General features: G+C 42.6%; 2 protein-coding genes across 9 annotated transcripts in view; one reads left to right on the top strand and one right to left on the bottom strand.

The window, feature by feature from the left end:
- Positions 1-25: 25 nt before the first annotated feature.
- LOC139542777 (translocating chain-associated membrane protein 1-like 1) lies at positions 26-16,817 on the bottom strand. Of its 6 annotated transcripts, none has more exons than XM_071348598.1 (12): positions 16,477-16,817; positions 15,278-15,338; positions 14,648-14,766; positions 14,056-14,172; positions 13,882-13,940; positions 12,544-12,667; positions 12,226-12,296; positions 6,303-6,407; positions 5,878-6,021; positions 5,562-5,722; positions 5,344-5,453; positions 26-3,432 (listed from the first exon to the last, which is right to left on the bottom strand). In XM_071348598.1, exons 1-11 carry the CDS (start codon positions 16,594-16,596, stop codon positions 5,383-5,385), a joined length of 1,152 nt encoding a protein of 383 aa, XP_071204699.1. In that variant the 5' UTR covers positions 16,597-16,817; the 3' UTR covers positions 26-3,432; positions 5,344-5,382. The 6 variants fall into 6 exon arrangements, with proteins under 6 accessions (XP_071204699.1, XP_071204697.1, XP_071204702.1 ...); XM_071348596.1 differs by having other exon boundaries at positions 5,344-5,456; positions 16,477-16,816; XM_071348601.1 differs by having other exon boundaries at positions 26-5,453; positions 12,544-12,628; positions 16,477-16,816.
- Positions 16,818-17,244: 427 nt separating this feature from the next.
- Positions 17,245-27,731, top strand: part of LOC139542778 (MYND-type zinc finger-containing chromatin reader ZMYND8-like) — a 31,574-nt gene continuing 21,087 nt past the window's right edge. For all 3 annotated transcript variants that reach the window (XR_011668548.1, XM_071348602.1, XM_071348603.1), the window contains exons 1-3: positions 17,245-17,367; positions 20,543-20,770; positions 27,624-27,694. Coding sequence is in view for 2 of the 3 variants with exons in the window: in XM_071348602.1 (XP_071204703.1) it covers positions 20,757-20,770; positions 27,624-27,694 (85 nt within the window). In the remaining variant the exon portion in view is untranslated. The remainder of the gene's footprint in view (positions 17,368-20,542; positions 20,771-27,623; positions 27,695-27,731) is intronic.

Raw genomic sequence — 27,731 nt, forward strand, 5'->3', positions numbered from 1 at the left:
ATCACACTGAAGGTGACAGCATCACTCAGGATAGTCAACAACGGCTTTATTCAAACATGAAATAAAAAAAATACTAACAAAGAAACAAAAAACAGAAATCACAAGGTTTCGCATAAATACATATGGTCCAGAGCATATCAGAGACGACACATTTCAAAAAGGAATATACAAGAACATTTAGACGCAAGCAGCAAAATAACCCAACAAAACAAAGACAGTGCATATAAGCACTCATCTGAAATAATGTAGTGTTTTCTCTGTTCCTGGCTGTTATGAAGCATGTATGCATCTCATCATCTCAAATGCATTAATGGTAGTTGCCACTTAAAGGTTAATATGAAACTAATAAACTATTAGCATGGGTCTTTGCATTGTGTGGACAAATTGCCACCTTACCAGAGATCAAATGGTCATTGCAGTTAAGAGCTAGGTTATAGACATCAGTGCTACAACCCAAAATGCTGACAGTAGACCGTGGGATCCATTGGTGTCATGCTTCACTACGCTGAATATTTCAATAGTGTGCGTGGTGGTACCAGTGAGAATACAACTCAGAGGGGAATATCATGTCTCCTAACCTGGATGAAGGAGGCTCATGTTACTCAGCCCTTTGCACGGTGTATCATGACAAACTATGATATCAAATCAATCAGTAAAGGAATGGATGAAGGGCAAATGCTCAAGTTAAATACTAGGGCCAGGACAATACCAATACCGCAATACTCGTTAGTATCGTGGCAAGGAAACAAAGCAGGTTTAACTTCTTTAAGAAAACAGCCCTAATGTTAGAAACAAACCTCATTATGTTGTCATCCAGTCACATTTATTTTCCAAGCTATAGCACACAATATTTGACATACAGCAGGTTTTTAAAGAACCAAAAGCCTTGATCTGCTTCGTGTTTTCATTTTTGCCATGGAAAAAAAACATTGAGATACTGGTATCGTTCCGGCCCAATTAAATACCCCTGCAGGACACACCTTAGAACAATAAAACAAAAAAGAAACATAACAGGATCCTTGCTGATCAAACATTGCTATCTAATTACATGGATAGCAGACCGTTTTATAGTATTCTACTGTAATTACTGCAGTTTCAGTATAGTGCTTTCAGAGCATCGTCCTATGGCAGAGTGGTTCTTATTTACTAATAAGTCAATACAGGGCCTAATCTATGAAATAGAGTATAAGATGGTGAAACTATGAAATAGGACTAGTTCTCTCACACTGAAATGTGCACCCTGACTTAAAAGGGGAGCAAGCTTTGTCTTTTGATGTATAAAAACAACTCATACCAATAAGAATGGAAAATACTATTCATATATATTTCTGTGTGTGGTGAATATTAGTGAACTTTAACAGTTTTTTCAACTATAAAAATAGCTAAAAAAATCTGACAAGTATTTTTAGTACAGTGTAGCGTTAAATTCATATAGATTATTTTATTTTAAAATAGCAGATACATTAAAGTAAAAGGCTGGTATAAAAGTAATCTGCTCCTCCTTTCCTCCTAAGACATTGCCATGTAACAGACTCAAAACAGAACACCAGTCCTCCACACCTTCAACTTACGCTTTAGATAGAGCAGCATGAGGACTGTGTCAAGTCATCTATTTCCTGCCGAAGCAATACTACTACTCAACCTACCAAACAAGCAGCCTGGTCCCAGATCAGTATACGCTTCAGCCAACTATAATGCTAGTCAGAGAAGTTGGCGAAGCACAAACAGATCTGAGCTCAGGCTAGGAATGGTAACTCGTCCCATTTGTGACAACAGCATTGGGTCTCTACAGGACATAACATAAGTGTCCAATTGCAATGTCCAAATCACTGGACTGGTGGAGCAAGAAGGCCCCTTCAGCCCAAATGTGGCAAACAGAAGTCACAGAATCTATTTCACACAGGACAGGGGTTAAGGAAGGGTCAGGGGTTGTAAGCAAACATCCAATAAGACTTTATATAAAATATAACTCAGTTACCACTCACTGTCTTCATTACAAAAGCCTTTTTTTGTAAATTAACAAAAAAGGTGAAATGAAAACAAGGTAAAGGATTTAAAAGGAAACAAGGGGAGTTGTCTGTCAAGCTCCATGAAGCCACAAGGCTTTTTTTAAGTGAAAATGCAAAGACACTAAAGCATGAATCATGCAGAGCCTTCACTTCCTCACACAGTTGGCATAACCACAGGTATAACTAGACACGGGCATGCACACACACACACACACACACACACACACACAGGCTCAAACACGCACCAACACACACACACCAGTCCCATCTGAGAATTAGTCTCTTATAGCCAGACCTTGGGCAACGGCACATTCAAAGATTGCGGAAGTAAGCCGTCTGGCAAGAGAGACTATCTGAGAATGGGATGTACAGTATAATAAGTGGGTGTCTATGGAGGCAGCTGCCTGCCAACATACACCACAGGCGGCCGGTGACACCATAATTGGGGAGGACGGGCTCATAGTAATGGCTGGAACGGATTAATGGAATGGTATTGAACACACCAAATACATATTTTCCATGTGTTTGATACCATTACATTCATTCCATTCTAGCCATTATTATGAGCCGTCCTCCCCTCAGCCTCCTGTGCCATACACCCAGATATAAAAAAGGCAAAAAAAAGAAAAAAGGAAACCCGAGGAGAACTCCATGGCTCACGCCACTGACATTTTAAGGACACTTAAAAGGAGGATTGTATCATTTGGGTTGAGACTGAAAGCGTTTCTCTTTGTACCTCGTCTATGCTGGTTATAGAGTTGCCAAAGCATGATGTAAAAAAAATAAAAGATACAACTGAAATAAATAACTCAACTCTTCCAGTGGATGTGAAAAAAAGGCCACTGAATGCTTCTGAGATGCAAACTCAACGGCTCATCAAAACCTAACCATGACCCTTTAGGCTTAACTCTATAACTTGAGGCATTAATTATTGGCATTGTTCATTAATGAATATAATCTTATCGGAGCTTGAAATCCTGAACTGAAACACAAAAACCTCACCTGAACTCCTAAACAAATCCTCCACGTACAGTATCAGTCAAAAAATTTGGACACCTACTCATTCAAGGGTTTTTCTTCATTTTTACTATTTTCTACATTGTACAATAATAGTGAAGCCATCAAAACTATGAAATAACACAAATGGAATCATGTAGTAGCCACCCTTTGCCTTGACAGGTTTGCACACTCTTGGCATTCTCTCAACCAGCTTCACCTGGAATGCTTTTCCATGTCTTGAAGGAGTTACCACATACTCATTGGCTGCTTCTCCTTCACTCCGCGGTCCAACTCATCCCAAACCATCTCATTTGGGTTGAGGTCGGGTGATTGTGGCGGCCAGGTCATCTGATGCAGCACTCAGTCACTCTCCTTCTTGGTCAAATAGCCCTTACACAGCCTGGAGGTGTGTTGGGTCATTGTCCTGTTGAAAAACAAATGATAGTCCCACTAAGCGCAAACTAGATGGGATGACGTCTCGCTGCAGAATGCTGTGCTAGCCATGCTGGTTAAGTGTGACTTGAATTCTAAATAAATCAAAGACAGTGTCACCAGCAAAGCACTCCCACACCATCACACATCCTCCTCCATGCTTCACAGTGGGAACCACACATGCGGAGATCATCCATTCACCTACTCTGCGTCTCACAAAGACACGGCGGTTGGAACCAAAAATCTCAAATTTAGACTCATCAGACCAAAGAACAGATTTCCACCGGTCAAATGTCCATTGCTCGTGTTTCTTGGCCCAAGCAAGTCTCTTCTTCTTATTGCCGTCCTTGAGTAGTGGTTTCCTTGCAGCAATTTGACCATGAAGGCCGGATTCACACAGTCTCCTCTGAACAGTTGGTGTTGAGATGTGTCTGTTACTTGAACTCTGTGAAGCATTTATTTGGTCTGCAATTTCTGAGGCTGGTAACTCTAATGAACTTATCCTCTGCAGCAGAGGTAACTCTGGGTCTTCCATTCCTGTGGTGGTCCTCATGAGAGCTAGTTTTATCATAGTGCTTAATGGTTTTTGCAACTGCACTTGAATAAACTTTCAAAGTTCTTGACATTTTCTGGATTGATTGACCTTCATGTCTTAAAGTAATGATGGACTGTCATTTCTCTTTGCTTATTTGAGCTGTTCTTGTCATTATATGGACTTGGTCTTTTACCAAATAGGGCTATCTTCTGTTTACCACCCCTACCATGTCAAAACACAACTGACTGGCTCAAGCGTATTAAGGAACGAAATTCCACAAATTAACAAGGCACATCTGTTAATTGAAATGCATTCCAGGTGACTACCTCTTGAAGCTGGTTGAGAGAATGCCAAGAGTGAGCAAAGCTGTCATCAATGCAAAGGGTGGTTACTTTGAAAAATCTAAAATCTAAAATCTATTTTGATTTGTTTAACACTTTTTTGGTTACTACATGATTCCATGTGTGTTATTTCATAGTTTTGATGTCTTCACTATTATTCTACAATGTAGAAAATAGTAAAAATAAAGAAAACCGTGAAATGAGTAGGTGTGTCCAAACTTTTGACTGGTACTGTACATCAACGTCAGAATATGGCTGTTAGAGAGTTGGTCAATCTGTGAGACGGGGCTACTCAATGACTAACTACTAACAGTGCCTCAATCCCATAATAGCACAGATTTCATATGGCAAAAGCAAGTAACAATACAGTCATCAAACGGACACTGTTAGGAGTTAATGGTGAGGTCCCTATACAAAACCAATGATATGGTAAAATAAACTTTTAGTCCAACGTTTCACACACTTCTTGTTTTACATGTTTTGTTGAGAACATGAATCGTGACATGCACACTTGCTGTCAAACAGTGCATGTTAAACTTCCTCAGAAACCCAGTTAGAAAGTTTGATTGACTAGGGCCCTGAAGCTGGATGCAATCGCTACAGATAATTCCTCTCCAAAAATGACTTTTTGACCAATTATCTATCCAGTTACTTCCCACTTCCTCTCTCTCAAGCAACATCATTTGAGTGGGAGAGATTTAGCACAGACACACCTTGCCCAAAAGGCCAGCCCAGAGTGGCTTAGGGCCAAACCCCTAAACACAGCACAAGCAGTGGGGCAGTTGGTGGGGCACACACGGGTAGCGGATTCATACGTTAAAACATTTAACCAGTTGACCCTGCCCTGCTTACATCCCATCCACAGAAAGAACAACTGAACACAAACATATGAGGTCATCAAAACAAACAAAAACATAACTATTAAAACATAGGTTCTAACACAAAAGAGACAGTTAAGGTTGTTTTGGGGAATAAAAAATGTAAGTGATGAAAAGACAAAATGTCACATTGAGAATAGCCCCCTCACTTCTCCTCAGCTCCATCCCTCCATTCTCTCCCTCCAACTCTATGAGGCTTTGGCTTTTCTCACACGGGGTGACGTCTTGTCATCGGACTTCACCACACCGTTGGCAGAACCTACTAACAAAACAAACAAGAACAACATGTCAGAAACATATCTGCATCACAGAGTTGTAATGGCTGGAGGTGGGTGTTCCAAGTGGGCAGGGGCGGCGGCGGACTCACCCCGGGCCAGGTCCTTCTTGTGGGGCTTGCTCTTTGGGCTGAAAGCCTTCTTCTTGGAGGCCTGGCTCTGGCTGTGCTCCCTCCACTTCTTCAACTGGAAGTTGATGAACTTCCACATCATCCAGGCCTGGGTCAGGCAAATGGCAGCCAGGCACGTCATCCTGAGAGCCAAGGGGGGAAACATTATGAAGACCAGCCATGAGCAATGACAGGCGTTTAACTTTCTTTGATAGATGAAAAGTTCAAACTTGCTCTCAAGGGCCAAATCAGAGGAGGTAACAGGGCAAATTACGCAATCTTAAGAAACATGACTTGCCTAATGGTAAGCACATTGAAGTTGCCTTTTGCCAGTGAGAAACCCTGGATCTCTGCGCGGGGCAGTCCGAAGCCAAAAGTCAGTACGGAGAGGGTGAGGGTAAGGAGGCGAGCGATGACGAAAAGTAGCGCCCACAGAGTGAAACTGGAAAAGAAAAGAGAATCTGAGTTAGTCACCATGGCAACAACAGTGACATCTTCCATGGGCTCACGTAAGACACTATCGGTTATTCAAATCAATCAGTTTAGTCCGATAAGGGAGGAAAAGCTCCCATTGTATCACACACGTAACTTGCTGAAGGTGAAAATAATACAAATTAAATTCAAAACCTCTCTCTGTATGCAGGTTTTATTCCCAACTTTTCCCCTCCTTGTATTGACTGGTATGAAAATGGAGGGGGTGTCCAGCATACAATTCATACATACCCCTTCTGCTTGTTCTCGTCACTGAAGTAGAAGAGGCGTGAGGCGTGGAACAGGAGCTCCACCAGGTAGTGAGGTACCAGCAGCACCAGGCCCAGCCGGTGGAGGCTGAACACAGGAAGTCCGCAAACACCAGGGGAAACAGATAACAGACCTTCATCAGATTACATTTTCTGTCCAGGGATTAACAGTACTGAACTACTCAATAAAATTAAATATTATTCACATTTGCAGGAGGAAGCATCTTTAAAAGTTGTCCAGAAGATAGAAGCGATGATTTATGCATATCTACCATAAAAGGGCCTATAATTGATCCATGCAATGCAATTATGAGTGGCACTACTTCCAATATTGTTGTTTAGTATGTTTGGGCAAAATGGTTCTGTTACAGTCTAATGCTACGTAAATGCTTGAATTGAATAGTACTATATGTACTGTATCAACTGGTAATTTTCCATAGCTGTCCAGTACCCTCCAGTACCCTGTCCAGTACCCTCTGTCCAGTACCCACACACTGCACAAAGGAGGGATTTGCTGCTGACTCCTTATCGATCGGGCACTAGATGCCCAGCTCAAGGCCAAATTCTTCTTCTAACTGAAAATAACGCATCACTCCCCTCAGTCATGTAGGCTGTGAGAACTGGTTAGAATATGTTCTTGTTTATACAATGCTTTAAGGAAGTGGAGCCAAGTCCCCCTAATCTCTCATGTAAGCTTGCTTTCCCCTAGGAAAGGCAATCAGCTCTGAGTAGAATAAGTATATAATGACTGTGTGATTCTGTAACTTTTGAGTTCTTCTCCGGTTCATCCTGAGAGTGATCTCTCTTGCAATTGATTGAATAAACTCCTATTGCTGATAAGTTCTGCCTGATTCCTGGAATGAGTTTTCCTCAACAAGTAGGTGTCCTCCCATCGATTAGAAATATTAAGGTTGTTTTTTGGGGTAAGACCACCACCACAAGGGCTGTTCGAGAGAGGATACGGAAAGAAGACAGGGAAAAGTGATTCAGCCCACAACATCAGCAGGGGAAAATGATACATCATAACAGTGAAGCCATTTGCAAAAAAAAAATGGAATGACCTCCTTCCTTCCCTATACTCCTTGTCAGTCATGCCCAGTGATCAGAAAGAGGTATGTGGAGCACTAGGATCAAATTAAAGCCCTACGCTGCTTTTACCCATCTTCCAGACCAGTGGTCTTGAAGGAGAGGAGCTGAGTAACAGAAGGCCATTAAAATAGTATTGGGTCAAGGAGATTCAGAGGCCAGCTAAAACAGTTAGAGGTACTTCTGATGATTATACTACTTTGATAGGATATCACGACTACCTTGATTACTGCTGAACTTTTCCACAGTCACTTTCACACAACAAATGAGTTTGTCAAACTTGACCTGGATGTAGGAAGATTAAAAAGGTTGCCTGTATGGGAGGTATTTTGAGGACAAGGCAAATACGTTCATACAGGTTTACAACTAACCCCACCCATCACCTCAGACACCAAACTCTCTCCGGGGAAACCGTGCATTCGGAAAGTACTCAGACCCCTTCACTTTACAGCCTTATTCTAAAATTAATTAAATACATTTTTTCGTCATTAATCTACACACAATACCCAATAATGACAAGGCGAAAACAGGTTTAGAAATTTCTGCAAATTTATAAAAAATAAATACCTTATTTACATAAGTATTCAGAACCTTTGCTATTTGACTCGAACTTGAGCTCAGGCACATCCTGTTTCCATTGATCTTCCTTGAGATGTTTCTACAACTTGATTGGAGTCCACCTGTGGTAAATTCAATTGATTGGACATGATTTGGAAAGGCACACACCTGTCAATAGTTGACAGTGCATGTCAGAGCAAAAACCAAGTCATGACGTTGAAGGAATTGTCCATAGAGCTCCGAGACTGGATTGTGTCGAGGCACAGATCTAAGGAAGGGAACCAAAAAATGTCTGCAGCATTGAAGGTCTCCAAGAACAAAGTAGCATACATCATTCTTAAATTGAAGAAGTTTGGAACTACCAAGACTCTTCCTAGAGCTCGCCGCCCGGCTAAACGGAACAATCGGGGAAGAAGGGCTTTGGTCAGGGAGGTGACCAAGAACCCAATGGTCACTCTGACAGAACTCCAGAGTTCCTCTGTGGAGATGGGAGAACCTTCCAGAAGTACAACCATCTCTGCAGCACTCCACCAATCAGGCCTTTATGGTAGAGTGGCCAGACGGATGCCACTCCTCAGTAAAAGTCACATGACAGCCCGCTTGGAGTTTGCCAAAAGGCACCAAAATAACTCGGACCATGAGAAACAAGATTCTCTGGACTGATGAAACCAAGACGGAACTCTGTGCCCTGAATGCCAAGCGTCATGTCTGGAGGAAACCTGGCACCATCCCTATGGTGAAGCATGGTGGTGGCAGCATCATGCTGTGGGGGTGTTTTTCAGCGACAGGGACTGGGATACTAGTCAGGATCGAGGGAAAGATGAACGGAGCAAAGTACAGAGAGATCCTTGATGAAAACCTACTGAGGAAAAAGACAACGACCCTAAGCACACAGCCAAGACAACACAGGAGTGGCTTTTGGACAAGTCTCTGAATGTTCTTGAGTGGCACAGCCAGAGTACGGACTTGAACCCAATCGAACATCTCTGGAGAGACCTGAAAATAGCTGTGCAGCGACACTCCCCATCCAACCTGACAGAGATTGAGATAATCTTCAGAGAATAATGGGAGGAACTCCCCAAATACAGGTGTAGCCAAGCTTGTAGCATCATACCCAAGAAGACTCAAGGCTGTAATTTCTGCCAAAGGTGTTTCAACAAAGTACTGAGTAAAGGGTCTGAATAGTTATGTAAATGTAATATCTGTTTCTTATTTTTATAAATTAGCAAAAATGTCTAAACCTGTTTTTGCTTCATCATTATGGGGTATTGTGTGTAGATTGAGAGAAATAAGGCTGTAACCTAACAAAATGTGGAAAAAGTAAATTGGTCTGAATACTTTTCGAAGGTACTGTATATATAGTACCAGTCAAAAGTTTGGACACACCTACTCATTCAAGGGTTCGTCTTTATTTTTACTATGTTCTACATTGTAGAATAATAGTGAGACATCAAAACTATGACATAACACATGGAATCATGAAGTAACCAAAAAAAGTGTTAAACAAATCAAAATATATTCAAAGTAGCCACCCTTTGCCTTGATGACAGCTTTACACACTCTGCATTTTCTCAACTAGCTTCATGAGGTAGTCACCTAGAATGAATTTCAATTAACAGGTGTGCCTTGTTAAAAGTCAGTTTTTGGAATTTCTTTCCTTCTTTATGCGTTTGAGGACCGCCACAGGAAAGGAAGACCCAGTTACCTCTGCAGCAGGTAACTGGAACTAGAGTAACTAGAGTTAACTGCACCTCAGAAATTACAGCCTGCCTCCCGGGTGGCGCAGTGATCTAGGGCACTGCATCGCAGCGCTAGCTGTGCCACCAGAGTCTCTGGGTTCGCGACCAGGCTCTGTCTCAGCCGGCCGCGACCGGGAGGTCCGGCGCACAATTGGCCTAGCGTCGTCCGGGTTAGGGAGGGTTTGGCCGGTAGGGATATCCTTGTCTCATCGCGCTCCAGCGACTCCTGTGGTGGGCCGGGCGCAGTGCGCGCTAACCAAGGGGGCCGGGTGCACGGTGTTTCCTCCGACACATTGGTGCGGCTGGCTTCCGGGTTGGAGGAAGCAGTGTGTTAAGAAGCAGTGCGGCTTGGTTGGGTTGTGCTTCGGAGGACGCATGGCTTTCGACCTTTGTCTCTCCCGAGCTCGTACGGGAGTTGTAGCGATGAGACAAGATAGTAATTACTAGCGATTGGATACCACGTAAATTGGGGAGAAAAGGGGGTAAAAAAACATTTTTTAAAGAAAAAAAAAGAAATTGCAGCCTAAAGAAAATGTTTCAAGTAACAGACACATCAACATCAACTGTTCAGAGGAAACTGCGTGAATTCGACCTTCATGGTCGAATTGCTGCAAAGAAACCACTACTAAAGGACACCAATAAGAAGAAGAGACTTGCTTGGGGCAAGAAACAGGAGCAATAGATATTTGTCTGGTGGAAATCTGTCTTTTGGTCTGAGGAGTCTAAATTTGAGGTTTTTGGCTCCAATCGACGTGTCTTTGTGAGACGCAGAGTAGGTGAACGGATGATTTCCGCATTTGAGTTTCCCACCGTGAAGCATGGAGCTGGTGTGATGGTGTGGGAGTGCTTTGCTGGTGACACTGTGATTTATTTAGAATTCAAGGCACACTTATGGCACACAGCATGGCTACCGCAGCATTCTGCAGTGACACGCCATCCCATCTGGTTTGCACTTAGTTGCATTTGTTTTTTTAACAAGAAAATGACCCAACCCACCTCCAGGCTGCGTAAGGGCTATTTGACCAAGAAGGAGAGTGACTGAGTGCTGCATCAGATGACCTGGCCTCCACAATCACCCGACCTCAACCCAAATGAGATGGTATGGGATGAGTTGGACCGCAGAGTGAAGGAAAAGCAGCCAACAAGTGCTCAGCATATGTGGGAACTCCTTCAAGACTGTTGGAAAAGCATTCCAGGTGAATCTGGTTGAGAGAATGCTAAGGGTGTACAAAGCTGTCATCAAGGCAAAGGGTGGCTTTTTTGGTTACTACATGATTCCATGTGTTATTTCATAGTTTTGATGTCTTCACTATTATTCTACAATGTAGAAAACAGTAAAAATAAAGAAAAACCCTTGAATGAGTAGATGTTCTAAAACTTTTGACTGTGTATGTTTTTGTTAGCTATGACATGCTGTGGCTGTGGTTTGAGTGTCTTAATGCCTATTGGTCCACATATTTCATTATAGTGATTATGTTCCCCATAATCTATATAATATATATGTTTATAGATGTGTTGTGTATTTTATGTATTGATGGAGGGCTCACCCCCTGCTAAAATAAAAATAAAATAAGTAATAGTAATCTTGAGTTATGATTTATTTGAATTTTTATCCTCAATAGTGGTAGAGGTGACCTCTGGGAGCCAACTCCAAAGAGACCACACTCAAGTCCTCCATCCCCCACTCACTCAAACGTAGGAACTGGTTCCTCCAGTCTGACCCCTGCTGCCGTCTCTGGCTCCACACCCACCCGGCCATCTAGACGTGTGAAGAGGCCAGCTCAGAAGAGGAGGAGGGCCAGTGCACTAGGGGCAACTACCACTGAGGGAGAGGAGGTTGGCACACTGTGCTAGAGGATGATGTGGAGTCACTTCCACCATCATGTCGACCTAAAAGGCAGCCAGGACCTCAGCTGAACATGACTGGAAAGTACAGCCCCCTTCATCTTTGTGTGTAAACTTAAATGTTTTATTACCATAGCATTTGTGTATTTTCTCTATATTTATCGACTTGAAAATGTATCAACTGACCAATTCAGCCACTTGGGTACATTTGGGCAAACTCGTGAGGGACACCTGTGAGACTTCATACAAAATATTATGTAGCTCTCTCCTTCTTGAATGTATCAGTCTGTTGTCCTGTTGTGGACAACATCTAAATTATCCCCAGCTTCCTCTCTCAATGTATGGCCTTTCTTTTGCAATAAAAATAGAAAACGCATGTTTGTTTTGTTTGTTTTATCTTTTACCAGATCTATTGTGTTATATTCTCCTACATTAATTTCACATCTCCACATTCAAATTGTTTCCTTTCAAATAGTACCAAGAATATGCATATCCTTGCATCAGGTCCTAGGGTACAGACAGTTAGATTTGGGTATGTAATTTTAGGTGGAAATTGAGATGAAGGTTCCTATCCCGAAGAGGTTTTAAAGTGCATAAGTAAGGAAGTGCTGAACGGTAGCTCCATTCATAGTCTTTATCTTCTTATCTAACCACTTCCCTGAGATGACGCACACTCACTTTAAGATGTAGGCACCGGTGATGTGGAAGACGTAAAGACAAATGTAATAGAGCTGGCGGGGAATATCCTCCTGAAACACACAAGCAGGAAAGAGCCTTTATTAATGACTGCTGTATCAGTGTAGGTGTGTGGCACAGCAGCTTCAGTGCCACATGACTTTTACAGTCACAAATGGGTTTGTAAGAGGAGAATAAAGAATATGAACCATGTATTGCAACAATGGGGAATTACAGAATCACAAGATGTATCCTTCCATGTTTAAATGACAGATGTGTCATCTTTAGGACCTAACCCAAGGTGTGATCATGCACCCTTACCTTTCGCACTTTCTGGAAGTACAGCTCAGGAAGGCCATGGAGCCAGTATGCGATTTGGCAAATGTAGAAGAACTTCACCTGAAAGCTGCAGAGAGGGCAGGTTACAGGCAGGCAGAGATCCGGTCTATCTATGCAGGGAGCGAGTGGATATGATTTTATTTATTTCACCTTTATTTAACCAGGTAGGCTAGCTGAGAACAAGTTCTCATTTGCAACTGCGACCTGGCCAAGATAAAGCACAGCAATTCGACACATACAACAACAGAGTTACACATGGAATAAACAAAACATACAGTCAATAATACAGTAGAAAAATAAGTCTATATACAATGTGAGCAAATGAGGTGAGATAAGGGAGGTAAAGGCAAAAAAAGGCCATGGTGGCGAGGTAAATACAATATAGCAAGTAAAACACAGGAATGGTAGATTTGCAGTGGAAGAATGTGCAAAGTAGAAATAGAAATAATGGGGTGCAAAGGAGCAAAATAAATAAATAAATACAGTAGGGGAAGAGGTAGTTGTTTGGGCTAAAGTATAGATGGGCTATGTACAGGTGCAGTAATCTGTGAGCTGCTCTGACAGCTGGTGCTTAAAGCTAGTGAGGGAGATAAGTGTTTCCAGCTTCAGAGATTTTTGCAGTTCGTTCCAGTCATTGGCAGCAGAGAACTGGAAGGAAAGACGACCAAAGGAGGAATTGGCTTTGGGGGTGACCAGTGAGATATACCTGCTGGAGCGCGTGCTACGAGTGGGTGCTACTAGTGATGGGACATGAACGTTTGATCATGATAACTTAGATCCTGTTACATGCATTTACAAACATGATTTTCAAAGATAGATGAAAGTCCATCAATAAGAAAAATGTATGTAACCTGGGAGAAAATATTCAGTTCACAATCTATGCATTCCTGCTTCAACTATTTCCCCTAATAAAATGGATTGAAATAACACCTCTTTACACAATGAGAAATGAGGAGAGGGATGGAAAAGACAGACACTTAGCGCTGTGTCTAGCTTGAGTAAAACATCACATTTGGAATAAATATTTTAGGGAAACCTGATGTCTAAAATGGATTTGATGAGACAGCCGGACAGTGTACTCCCATGCTCAATATTAGGGCTGCAATCCACCCTGGGTCACTAAGGCCTTTCCACTGTGCCAACTCAAAAATCTGAGCCGTCACAGAACACTTGTGGGGAATTATTGTGTTCTAGAATGCTTGGTAACTCCCCAAAAAGTTGTGATGAAAACAGTACTAACCCTGTCCCTCTGACATTGAACATTGAAATAATGAATGAGTGACCCGAAGGCGTAAAATGTATGTATAAATCCTTACTTACACCATGTGGGTGTGTGGGTAGCCCTCCCATAAGAAAGTAGGATTTGTCGCAAATTCCTCCTAACAGATAAGAGAGACGGCATGAGCCAAAGAACAAATACAACGGGATGGACTGCTTGTCTTGTCTTCACATAATATTCCAAGGCTCCTGGCAGCGTTTCATTGGTCTTCTTACCGCTGTTAAGATGCTGCAGCCCCAGATGAAGGACAATAAGTAGAAGGCAGCAAGCTGTCCCGATTCATTGAACTTGCTATGTTTGGTTTTCGACAGGTGCAACCGCCTATTCATTTTCTGAAATCAGAGAGAATAGGACATGAGATATGCATACCGACGAAGAGAAACGTGTCTGTTATCATTTGTTGTGGGCTGTGTAAGAGAAGGAAGTGGCCGTGGAGGATACTATTTGACTGCCTAAGAGGATGAGAAGGATAAGACTGCTAAGAGAGACAAGGCCAGACCTTAAGTTATGATCATACTTGGGCTGGAAAAGAGGGGGAGAGACACGCACAAACACCGACAGTGACTATGTGTTCTGTAGATTAACTACCTATACAGATATCCTCCTTTCTCTCTCAGTCACACACGCGCACACACACACACACACACACACACACACACACACACACACACACACACACACACACACACACACACACACACACACACACACACACACACACACACACACACACACACACACACACACACACACACACACACACACACACACACACACACACAGGGGTCTGTGTGCAGAGACACTCACATCGAGAATGTATTCCTGTATTAAGGCGTGGAGTATGACAGCAATGAGTAGGTAGAAGAACACAGTGGCTATGTCTTTAGGACCGTACTGGTACAGGTTCACTTGCTCAGCCCTCTCATCTGATAACATACAGATGAACAAAAAACAACTTGGTCAATGGCTTCAAATACAAGGTACTAGATACATGCACTAAATACTGTAAAATTTTATTACATTTTAGAAATAAATACAAAGAAATATGTCAGCAGCATCCCACTGCTGGCTTGGCTCTGAAGCTAAGCAGGGTTGGTCCTGGTCAGTCCTTGGATGGGAGACCAGATGCTGGGCCAGTAGGAGGCACTCTTTCCTCTGGTCTAAAAAAATATATATACATACCCCAATGTGCCAGGGCAGTGATTGGGGACATTACCCTGTGTAGGGTACCATCAATCGGATGAAATGTTTAATGGGTGTCCTGACACTAAAGATCCCATGGCACTTATCGTAAGAGCAGAGGTGTTAAAATCCCAACCTGGCCACCCAATCATCCCCCTCCTCTCCCTTGTAACTATTCCCCATGTCATTGCTGTAAATGAGAATGCGTCAACTTACTTGGTAAAATAACTACTAATAAAAATAATGTAAACTTACCAAGACTTTGAGTCACATTGTATTGAACGGTGATGAACATGATGGCAAACTTTGCTGTGACCTGCAATAAATGAAAGATATCAAATAGAAGCAATGTTGTAGCAAAAGGTCTTGTCATGGTACTTTGTAACAAGAGTGGTTCTTCCTGATAATGCAGATACATAGGAGTCAATCACAATAAAATGTTTTCGATTATTGTGGATAGCCAGATTAATATAATGGTTCGATTAAAACCGATACATGCTTTGCAAGAACGATTTCCCTAATAATCCTATTTACATGAATACATCTGAAACCAGGCTACCTGATGGCACTCTGAGAACTGCTGAAAATCTCCAATCAAAATAAACGTTCTACCACAGCGAACATGTTATTTTTGGGAAACAAATGTTGTTCTGATTTCAAACATATGACGTCTATATGTGAAAACTACTTCTAAGACGCATACATTCAGTTGTTCTTAACATACTTCACTCGTGCTAAAGGGAGGCTCGCTCGGTTGGTGCTAGCACATGCCCAGACCAAATACACCGCTGGAACGCCATTAGGGTGTTTACATGATTTAATAATTCGAAAGATTGCCCAGAAAACAAGGTGTTGTAATTGCCGTATGTTTACTTCAATTTTGACCTTAATAAGATTAAGATAAGAGTACGGCGTTTACATGACTATTGCATAATCTGCCTACTGCCATAATCAGTTTAATATCGGATTATTAGTGTGTATGTAAACGTACTCAATGAGACTGACATATTGGATGGGGAATTGGCTAGATAGCCAACATGCGATCGTGTTTCATTTTCAGAACAAGTTGCCTAGCAGGCTAACTTAGATAGCAAGTTCAGTTAACAGCAACAAGCACTCAATTGATTACGTTTTTGTAGACTTGAATGGGAGTTGGGTAATGTAAACAATCCCCATCGTTTACTGTCACATGCATGGATGTGATAGCAAACTGGCTAGCGCTATCTATCCATTTGGTAATATTAGATAGCTAGCTAGTTGGTGTGACATGCTAGCTGACCAGCAACTATTTAGCACAGTGTGCACCCTGTCTTCCTTGGCAATCGGTGTGACATATGAGAAGGGAGACGCTTGCGCCCAGTCCCCTTTGAGTCTTGCTGACGTTGTCATCACAGTTCAGACGAGGCGTTTTCTTATATACTGTGCAGCATACATTCCATGGTTTAACACTGTACCTCGAACATCAGGCCGAGGAGAATTATCATAGCCACACATGAAACCATATCCGCGTGATTCTGGATCACGAACTCGTGGCTCAGCACCGGCGGGCTCTTGTTCTTCTTTCGGAAACCCATGGCTGACCGATACAGCTCTCCCTACCTGCCGCTATTCAGTCACTCGCAGCCCCCGCTTGCATTCAGATGCAAACTGTCCTATTTTGCTCCCGCCACTACTGCCAGTTCACGGTGTAAATTGCCGTTCATGTGTTAACTAGCTTAGAAACGATAAAAATGTACACAACACCACGCACTTTGTTACTGGCCAGTCAAAAGTCCCCTCCCAGTTCGGTTCCTACACTCAAGAACCGCCCATTGACGTAGATAGAAAATCCCGCCTCGTTGAACTCATGGTTGACACTATTCTGAACAAATCACGTGCAAGGGAATTGGTGGAGGAGGTGTCGGTTTCCTATCAAGTCAATTAGGGGATTCGATTAATCTGGCACAGGGTGAAAATTGATTGCATTCGTTTTGGACCCGGGCTGCCTCCCGGGCGTGAGCCAGGTGCCCCGCTCAAAGCCCACGGTGAAGTCTGCTCCACACAAAAGTGACGCAGTTAAGCACGAGGAGTAATGAGTAGGATTCTGTGTTTTCGCATGCAAAATTTATTGCTTTTGATAAAAACGCTTTATCTGCCTTCCCAATGAAAACTAGTTTGAAAATATATGTTATGGAAAAGTGGTTTATGTTTCTGCAGGATGCATGTCACGGACCATGCACCGGTGCCCCAAGGTTCAGTGTAATCGAATCCGCCCAATCAATGTTGAGGGAAAGAAGGGATACCTCCAAGCCATCTTTCATTCCGTCCAGTCAGATTTTATTTTATATACATATCTTCATTATCGGGTACGTATTGATTGTTTTACGTGAAATACCATTTATTCCTTTAGTTTTAGCAAAATAAAGCGTGTAAAATAGGAAATATTTCTCAATGTGAATCAGGAAACGGTTGTTATTATTAACGTCAGCAGCTAGTTAGCTAGCTAACGTTAGCTAGTTACTGTAGCCAACAAAGCCCACTACGAAAAGGAAGTAGCTAGTGGTGATGGTGAACCCGTTTGATATAGCTACGTAGTTACACTTTACAAGTCTGTTAAGTATATGGAATTGTACAGCCTAAAGGAACCAACCTAGGTAACTAGGTACACATTAGTGTAATCCTACTGTCAATGATGGTACAATCTTTCATCCTGGCTTGTCACTCATTCAGCCACTCCTGACCCCAGCCTTCACATTCAATAATAACACAATTATATGTATTTTAGTATAGGCTGTCAAACCATATTGATATGAGCTGTTATGATATAATTTGGCTCTGCCATATCATTTGTACAAATGCCAGGATTTATAGATATGTCCATTTCTGTATCAATATGTCCTTTTTGTAAGTGGAGTACCGAGTAGCTACAGTCATGGATGACATTTTCTGTACACTTAACTTTTTAAACCTAGCTAACTGTTAACTGTTCGGGAAACATTACACAATGGTCAAGGTACCAGGAGTATGAGCTGATTGAAAACCAATCAATATAGACCTAGTCCTTTCGACAACATTTGTCATACAAATTTGTCAAACAAATGTTTCACAGTAACCCGGCCAAGTTCCCTAACAGAGCAAGCGGCAAAAAGGCACAGCGTGAATAACCAATAACCCTCTGGTCTAACAGTTGACCTTTTAGGCAAGACACCGCACAAATAGTTCAGCGTATGTCCATCTATCTAGGCTAGACAGTTGTCACATTAGCATGGTTGGGGCTGACAAATATGTCAGATAAGTATTCATATAGAGGCAGGTGTGAAGAGTCACCGGTGGAAATCGTGAACCTGTGAGGGCCAGGGGCGTCTGAATCTGTCTGACGTTATTCTAATTTTATTCACTAGAGGACAGCATTGCACGTGCTTGGATTGTGTTATGAAACCAATGATTTCTGTGTTCTTCCAGCCCCAATTCTCCACCAAGCACACATGTCATGTGCTCACAACAACATATCCTTTCAAAAGGGAAAGGGGGATACCTAGTCAGTTGTACAACTGAATGCCTTCAACTGAAATGTGTCTTCCACATTTAACCCAACCCCTCTGAATCAGAGAGGTGCGGGGGGCTGCCTTAATCGACATCCAGGTCATCGGCGCCCGGGGAACAGTAACTGCCTTGCTCAGAGGCAGAACGACAGATTTTTACCTTGTCAGCTCAGGGATTCGATCCAGCAACCTTTCGGTTACTGGCCCAACGCTCTAACCACTAGGCTACCTGCCGGAAAGGCTATAATGATATAGCCTAATGGCTTTGCTATTCACATATCTGCACCTGCGGTAAGGAATAGTGGCAGATGGTGAAGGCACAGTGAAGAGTAGTAGAAGTTACAAGCACAGAGTGTTAGGGCTCAGACACACCAATAGCGTTTGCTGGCCGAGAATATTTAGCACCTCTGAACGAAATTTGAGAACCAAGTGCGCAACGATTTTACATTTGGAATTGTGTGAAAAATGTTGACAGACGAAACAGAAAAACGCTAGATCCACATTCAATGTGTGCGAGCCTTAGTTACCATTTCTTGTAACCTCTGTGTTGGGAGTGTGGCCTGGTGAGCTATTTAAAACCTACTCCAATTGACAAACTGGTCTGTCTGCGAGTTAACAATAACAGACAGGTGCTGTTACCCAGGTACAGTGAATTATTGATGATTTTCACGAAGCACATGATGCAAGCGGGAGGTTCCTTGGAACACACGTACACGCACATACTGTCATTTGTTCTGGTCTGGCATTACAAAATGTCTCCCCTTTTCCTAACTTTTCTTTAATGTAATAAGTGCTACTTCCAACCTCAATTGTAAGACCAGAAATTAGCCTATATGTTATGGATTAGGCCTTATAAATACTCCAGAACAATAACCATCCACAGAATAGAATGTTAAACAGCACTACAACAAACATAACACTGTGCCCCAAAATTAGCGATTACGGGTAGTGTTTATAATGGGTCAGAAACTAGATTCAGCCGAGGGCCGAATTTTGTCGGAGTGGATCGTCTGGGGCCAGAATATAATTATAGTAATTTGTACACTTCAAACTGACCACAAGTCAGCCAAAAAATAGATTGTTATTTTCAAATACAATCATTTCATGCCTTGATTACATTGAGACACAATCACGCCTCATTTAAATAAATTGGAATACTTGGGAACAGATTTCCTAAATTACCTTTTTTCGGGGGGCTGGTGATTTTAGTCTTTTTTTTAAACCGAAAACAACCCCCAAACTACTCAGGGGCGCCCCCAAAAAATCACAAATGAGCCTGTTGCTGACCCCTGGTATATAACAATATGTAACCTATTGTATATATTTATTTTTCAAATCTTTTTTGCCTAAAAAGTATTGGCCGTTTTTTGTTGTTGTGTATTTTTTAGATCAAGCCCATAAATAGCCTTTCTTTTGAATTTATTAATATTTATTACAGAATATTTGTAACTCGTTTCCTTTTATGTTAATCTTGTTTGTTTTTTTATGATCTGGATTTACCATTCAGTTTTTCTTTTAATTCCACTTATATTACAGGGAAACATTCCCTGGTCTAATTCCACTTATATTACAGGGAAACATTCCCTGGTCTAATTCCACTTATATTCCAGGGAAACATTCCCTGGTCTAATTCCACTTATATTCCAGGGAAACATTCCCTGGTCTACATTTTAAATTGTGTGCAATTTCTCCAGGCCTTGGTTGTAGTTTTGTTGAAGAACGAGCCTATGTGCCCTCTCTCCCCTGAAGGCGGTTGAGAAGAAGGGAGGGGTTTAGACAAAGGCCTTCTCTACAAAAATGGAGGTTACAACAGAGCAGCCCCGCTGTCTGTTTTTCATTTAGTAGATGCTGCCATTTCTACTATATAATCTGTGAAAATAACACAACTTGCACCAGATGCAACCTTAGGAAACAGTATTACATTGTTGTGTGTCTGTTATTTTGTGATTTGGGCCTAGCTCTCTCTCTTTTTTTATCTCCATGTCTCTCCTGCACTCAGAGCTGCTTCTGCTTGCGCTGAACAAAGATAATTACTCAGGAAACCCTTCGGCCAATCGGATGCGGTCTTACATCCCGCCTGTGACAAAGGGGCCAGTCAGGGCCTGGCTACCATCAGACAGGCCTGATCGCCTTGCCTGAAGAACGGAGCCTTCCCCGGCTGAGAGTGTCCTCCATGTTTTATAAGTGTTGCCATAACAGTGTGTCAGGCAGCCATGCATCCACAGAGGTAAGCCCTGTCTCTTTATCTCAACTCTAATTACAACATTCCTTCCTCCTCCTTCTCTGTTGTGTGACTGTTGCTGTGCAAATCTGAATGTGAATACCTGAAAATCACAGATTGCTTTCCCAAAGGAGTGGGGTGGGGGGGCTTTGCAAGGCCCCTGTACCACAGAGAGCTTAGGTGGGGGTTGGGTTAGGACTCTGCTCTCTCTCTGTGTGTGTGTGTGTGTGTGTGGGTGTGTGGGTGTGGGTGTGTGTGTGGGTGTGTGGGTGTGTTTGTGTGGCAGGCAGGCAGGCTCACATGTGTTCCCCAGACATCCAGGCTGCCATGCGGTGGACTGCAGAGTGGACCATGGCAAATCCTTGTTTTCCTTGTCTTTTTTATAATGCAAAAGAGAGTAAGCTACAAATGGGCAATCTCTTATCTATCTCTTTTCTGCTGTGCCATCCTTGTGTTTCATGGCACACATGGCTGGGGGATGGGTGGCTGAGGAGGACTAGTGGGGTGGTGGGATTGGGGGGGTGTTATGTATCTTTTGTTGTTGTGATCTAGTGTGTCACGCCAGGCCAGGGAGAATGTTAGACTGACCGGGGCGGGGGGTCTCCAGACGCTGATAGCTAACTCAACACTGGTTTCTTACAGTAAGTAGTGTGTGGGGGGACAAAATTAATACTTTCATAATTAATATCTGCAGATTTTCCCGAGTGGCGCAGCGGTCTAAGGCACTGCATCTCAGTGCTAGAGGCATCACTACAGACCCTGGTTTTATTCCAGGTTATATCACAACTGGCTGGGATTGGGCGGCGCACAATTGGCCCAGCGTCGTCCGGGTTAGGGTTTGGCCGGGGTAGGTCGTCATTGTAAATAAGAATTTGTTCTTAACTGACTTGTCTAGTTAAATAAAAAATTTAATACAAAAATATGAAAGAGAATTCTTCACCAATTGACGCAAATACGAACAAAGCAGCGACTACCTGCCTCATATGGCTAAATTCATTTCCAGTCTCACCCTCATCAGAACTGAGTCCTCAGAGTTCATTCAGTGTTCCTAACCAAAAATGGAGGGTCTGAGGGAAATTGGTACATTTCATTCTTCCTCCACACATTTGTAGCCCTGTGTAATCTAGTTGTTTTGAAGCTCATGGAATATGGGGTCTCAATTTACGGCCAAAGGCCTCCAGTTTACAGGCCAGTGCTACGCTGACTCTGTAGCACTCATCCTTGTAAAGCGGCTTCTTCTGCTCTGTGCCTCAAACAGTGGCCATTTTGTGTTAGAAACTGAGTGTCCCTCTGGGTAATGCTCTACTCATGTCATTACAAATCAAACTGCCACCCAGAGAAACATTACATTTTTAATGATTGTTGATTGTGTGTATCTTGTTTGTGTGATGGTTTGTTTGACTTCAGCTCAACTCATACTTGTCTGTATTTGTGTGCTTGTGTTCTTTTCCCCCCCCTGCACTGCTCGGGCCTCTCACCTATTTATAGCTGTAGAGACAAAAACACCATTGATCTGCTGCTTCATTTAAATGCCTGGTTTGACGTTTCTGAAATACTTGTGTTAAGATAATCATGTCCCCTATTGTAAGTAGGTTATAGAAACTGCATATCTGACTCTCAATTCACAATAATCCTTTTTGGTATCATTTTATAGTACTGTTTCCACAGGTGTTTAATAGGACATTACTTTATGGTTCTTAATTCAAATAATGAATCACAATTAATAACTAGCCCCTTCCCTACCTGTTTCCTAATAGTGCCTAAAAGTAAATGTTTGCATGAATCAGAAAGTCATTCATAGGTTCTAATTATGTAATTAGTTACCATGGCACGGCAGATCTTAAAATCCACATTTTACTTTGATATGTCTACAATTCTAGAAAAATGAATGTATATTATTAGTTATGAGCTAACTTTGGTGTCAAATCTATATTAGAATTTCTACATCCTCACTATCAACCACCTTGGTTTGGCTCTATACAAAGCATGTTCTAATTACAGTATGTGAATGGCACATCAACCACCATTACGTTAGCTTCCTCTTTTACTGTGGTTCATGAAAGGATGGGGGATGGGTGGCGCAGCGCTCTAAGGCACTGCATCTCAGTGCAAGAGGCGTTACTACAGTCCCTGGTTTGAATCCAGGCTGTATTACATCCGGCCATGATTGGGAGTCCCATAGGGCGGCGCACAATTGGCCCAGCGTCGTACGGGTTTGGCCGGGTAGGCCGTCATTGTAAATAAGAATTGTTCTTAACTGACTTGCCTAGTTAAATAAAAAAGTAAAACATTTCAGTACACTCATGGACAAAGCCAAAGTGATCCAACACCCCCGGAAAAAAAGAAATTGACATAATTTTGAACAATCATTAGGTGAGCTTGGAGATGTGTATAAATTCACGTTGAGCTCCATTAGCGTTATGTTAGTGGTAGGCCTAATGTTAGTAATCTGGTGACAGGTTATCTTTAGGCAGTCCTCTGGGGTTGCTGGGGTTAGCTGAGGCAGCATTGCTCGTAAATTGGACACCAGGCTTTTAAATGGTCTGCTTGTGATTTACTGCCTCCTAACCACAAAGAACAACTCAAAAACCCTCTTCTAAAACCTCTACCCATTCACTCGGTCGCAATCAAAACAGACTGACAACCTTTTAAACCGAGGTGAAATTACACAGTTTTAATGCATAGGGAATCTGCATTGCAGCAGAAAATGTGTTTTAAGGAAGAAAGAAGCCTGCGCACAGCGAGTCGTGTGGCATACCACAGCCGACCAATCCGGTCCCGCCCTGCAGAGCCTCCAGCCAATTACAGCAGCAGTTGAGGTTAAAGATTGACAATCGCAGTGAGAGCGGTGGCTTCTGGAAAATTCTACAGCCATCTTTGTTTCATCTCCCCCAGCCCAGTGTAAAAATCAGGCTGAAGGATTTTTCTTACATATTCTGTGGTATAAGACAAGGTATGCTACTAAGTGTGAATTATTTCTGATGAAGAACAAAAATTGACAAAAATTCATCATGTGTATAATGAATCTTATCTTTTTGCAGTGATTATAGTATGAAATGCAGGCAAAAGCATATAACCTATTTCTGCAAGACTGTGCCTAAAACTAGTGGTTTCATATTGTCTTGAGCAAACGGTAAATTTAATCTTGACGGTGTTGTTTGTGCGTTGTTATGTCCCTCAGTCGGTCTTCTCTCTGGAGGTCAGGGGCTGCAGGGTGACAAGGGCGCCACGTTGTTTCTCCATCAACAATACTGATCCTCAGTGGATTCAAGGACACCAACACAAAGCATTCAACGAAACAACCCTGCTTTCATGGCACTAATTACAGAGCAGGAACCCAGACCCTCTCTCTGCACTAGACACAACTGTGTTGCATGAGACGGAGAGACAGTGTATTCTCCCCAGGGATAGGTCCTAAGTTTGCCAGATGTCTTTATTCTTATAATCAAACTATTTATCTTTCTTATTATTATGCCTAATTATTATTTGACAGCAGTGGGCACAGTAAAAGTGAAACTGAAGATGGGGGTTACAATGGATAACTGATTTCCAATTAGCTGCATTTCTTCTCTCTCTCTCTCGTCTGTCTCTCGTCGGTCTCCCTCCTGTTGTACTCGGCAGTGACAGTGGTTTGGCTTAACTGTGTTTTGATGTTTGGATGTTGAGCTGTAATCTCCACGGATCTCCTGGTCCTCGTGTGTGTGCCTGGAGCCTCGGTCGGCATGGGGGAGAGGGGGGAGGGGAGTCGGCTGTGGCCTCCATTTTCTGTGACGAGAGAACCCTGCTCTGCCTCTGCTCGCCTGTCTCTGAGGATCCAGTGGAATCTCAAGGCACAGATTCAATGTGTGTTTTTTTTTCTTCTATCAGCTATTAATCCTTTGGTGGTGTTTGCCAATGTTATCCTGAATTTTGGTTGTCTGGAATATTCACAGATACTGAAGATTTTTTTGCTATCTGTTCTCCTGTGATTCTGACAGGTTTCAGGAATTCTGCTCCTGGTCTGAAATGCCCTCTGGAAGAACATAGGATGACTAAACAATCTGCTTAGCTAGATGCTACAGGATCAGGTGGTTCTTGTGTCACTCTGGCTGCTCGGTGGGCCTATTTTTGAGTGAATAACGAGTGTGAACCTTGGCTTACTGCTGGGTTGCATGATTAAAGTGCTCAGTCCTCTCACAGTGCTCTCGCTGGTAGGACACGTAGCACAGAGAGTTGGCTAACATGTGCACTCTTTCATGTGGGCCTCGTTCGTTTTTTTGTTCTGTGCCCGGAACAGGAAGGCCCTGAAGGGCAGCATGTCTAAACAAGACAAGACTCATATGCTGGATACTATTAGATTTTTCTTCCATTTGTATCTTCTTGATCTTCTCTCGTTATCCAGATGGCATTATGGGTGATTTCATGCCTCAGTCTTTTTGATAATGGCGATTAAGCCTAGTGATTTATTGATTGAGACTTCTCATGTGGATGTGGTGACAGGGTTGTTAAGCATTACCTTAGGTTTATGAATGATCAGTGTCATGGACTTGGTTTGATGAGCAGGACGTCAAGGTTTACAGTGCGTGTTAATGAGGGTGGCTTTATTGGCTTAGTAGATTTAGTTAATGGCCTCTCACAGTGGTAGTCATGCTTGGGTGCATCAATGGCTACCCTCAGCTCTGGCTCTGGAGCATTGTGCCTCTCCTTTTTCTACTCTGTCCTTTTTGTCTTCCAGATCAATGACCATGATGGATGTGGATTCTGAAGAATATATCAACTCTAATCTTATCCAAATCTTTGTCTCAAATGTTCCTCTGAGAACATCTATAACATTCCCACTTGTCCACTTCTTGAACATGTTTTTCTTCTAGATCTAGTGCTGAATATTAGCTTATTAGGCTACCTGTACCTAGACGTTCTCCTGTCACCAGGGGCAGGGCATTGGGTCTGGTTCAGCGTGTGACCTGTGTTGGATCCTGAGGATTATTTTCTTTAAGCGTACGATGAATACGACTACATCCTTGGAACGAGGCCCTCAGTGGCCCTGACAAAGGAGGGGCTGAACTCTCAAAGAACCCCATTCATCACCAAGGATCCCTCCTTTCTTCTCCTCATTTCTCTTCCTGAGAGGGAATTAGAGGAGAGCAAAACCAAAGACACAAAAAGCTCCAGGCTTTGATTTGGCCGTTTCTGTAAATGGAAGAGGCTATAGTTAACATTTTTGTACAATATTGTTTGTTATTGATATGATTTGCTGTGGAAATCTTATTTCAGCTGTTAAGAACAGGCTAGTTAACAGATCTATGTAACAGGTAAAAACCTGTAGCAAGCTAGTCAGACTAAGGTTGACTCTGTAGAGCTTACTGAAGTGATCTGGTGCAGTGGGTTTCTATACTGAACAAAAAATATAAACGCAACATGTAAAGTATTGGTTCAATGTTTCATGAGCTGAAATAAAAGATCCCAGAACTTTAAAAGGCCACTCTAAAATGTGCAGTTTTGTCACACAACACAATGCCACAGATGTCTCAAGTTTTGAGGGAGCATGCAATTGGCATGCTGACTACAGGAATGTCCACCAGAACTGTTGCCAGATAATTTAATGTTAATTTCTATACCATAAGCCGTCTCCGTCATTTTAGAGAATTTGGCAGTACGTCCAACCGACCTCACAATCGTGTTACCACTCCAGCCCAGGACATCCACATCCGGCTTCTTTACCTGCGGGATCGTCTGAGACGAGCCACCCAGACAGCTGATGAAACTGAGTATTTCTCTATGTCATAAAGCCCTTTTGTGGGGAAAAACGAATTCTGATTGGCTGGGCTTGGCTGCCCAGTTGGTGGGCCTGGCTCCCAAGTGAGTGGGTCTATGCCCTCCCAGGCCCACGCAAAGTTGCGCCCCTGACCAGTCGTGAAATCCATAGATTAGGGCCTAAAGAATGTATTAAATTGACTGAGTTCCTTATATCAACTGTAACTCAGTAAAATCGTTGAAATTGTTGCATTTATTTTTGTTCAGTATAGAAATAGCCAGTTGTGAGAGCTGGGGTTTGAGCGGCTACCAAAAATCACCTTCTTTTTACACTCTCATCCATGACTGTCTGAGGCAATCTTCTGTGAGTCACCGTCCATTTTGAAGGTGAAAACCCTTTTGTGACGTAGCCTACGCATTTGTTGAAGTCTTTTTGTAATCATTGAAACTCCCAAAATGTGTTTAAGGCGTTGCTCTTTTGAATGAGCTTGCATTGTACAGAAATATCTTTTTTAGTGTAGGTAGGTGGGCAAATGGGAATGCAAACAAACTCGTCAATGCATGGCCCTCATCAGGACTGAAGCCCTCGTCTCTCCATTGTGTCCTGGAGGACAGGAGCACACAGCCTACTCGGTTGGATGGCCTTATTTGTTGTGCTGAAGCACAAGTGTTGCGTTTTATTGCAACACTTGTGCAAGCTGAATAAAGAGGACCTGTTGCCATGGAGATTCTCCAGTGGCACCCCATGGAACACAAACTCCCAACGTCTAAAGTTTATCCTACTGTGATTACCAATGATTATAGACATGCATAGGAAGACATGATTACACTGAAAAAAAATGTGGTTGTCATTTAGCAGACTCTTATCGAGAGCGACTTACAATTCGTGATCAAGTCAATTCTGTGCCACATCGGTTGCGCCTTAGATTTGGTAACATTAGTAACCTACTGATGTTTCTCAATAAAGCTGATGAGGTAACCACAATGGAAACCTGCTGAAACACTGGTGACTTTGTCCCCTGGGACCCTGCCTTAGGTGGTGTTCCACTTGTTTACTGTGTGACAGGATTTGTTTTGTGAACACTGTTTGTGACTGACTCTCCTCCTTTCATTCTGTGCTGTGCAGTCTGGCTGAGGACGAGGTACAGACGGAGTCGGATGTGGTAGAGGGGATGGATGTGGCACTGCGATCCAAAGGTAAGAACAAGGCCCTGCATGCTAAGACCAATGTTGT

Source organism: Salvelinus alpinus, chromosome 17 (assembly GCF_045679555.1).
Source record: "Salvelinus alpinus chromosome 17, SLU_Salpinus.1, whole genome shotgun sequence".
Classification (NCBI taxonomy): domain Eukaryota; kingdom Metazoa; phylum Chordata; class Actinopteri; order Salmoniformes; family Salmonidae; genus Salvelinus; species Salvelinus alpinus.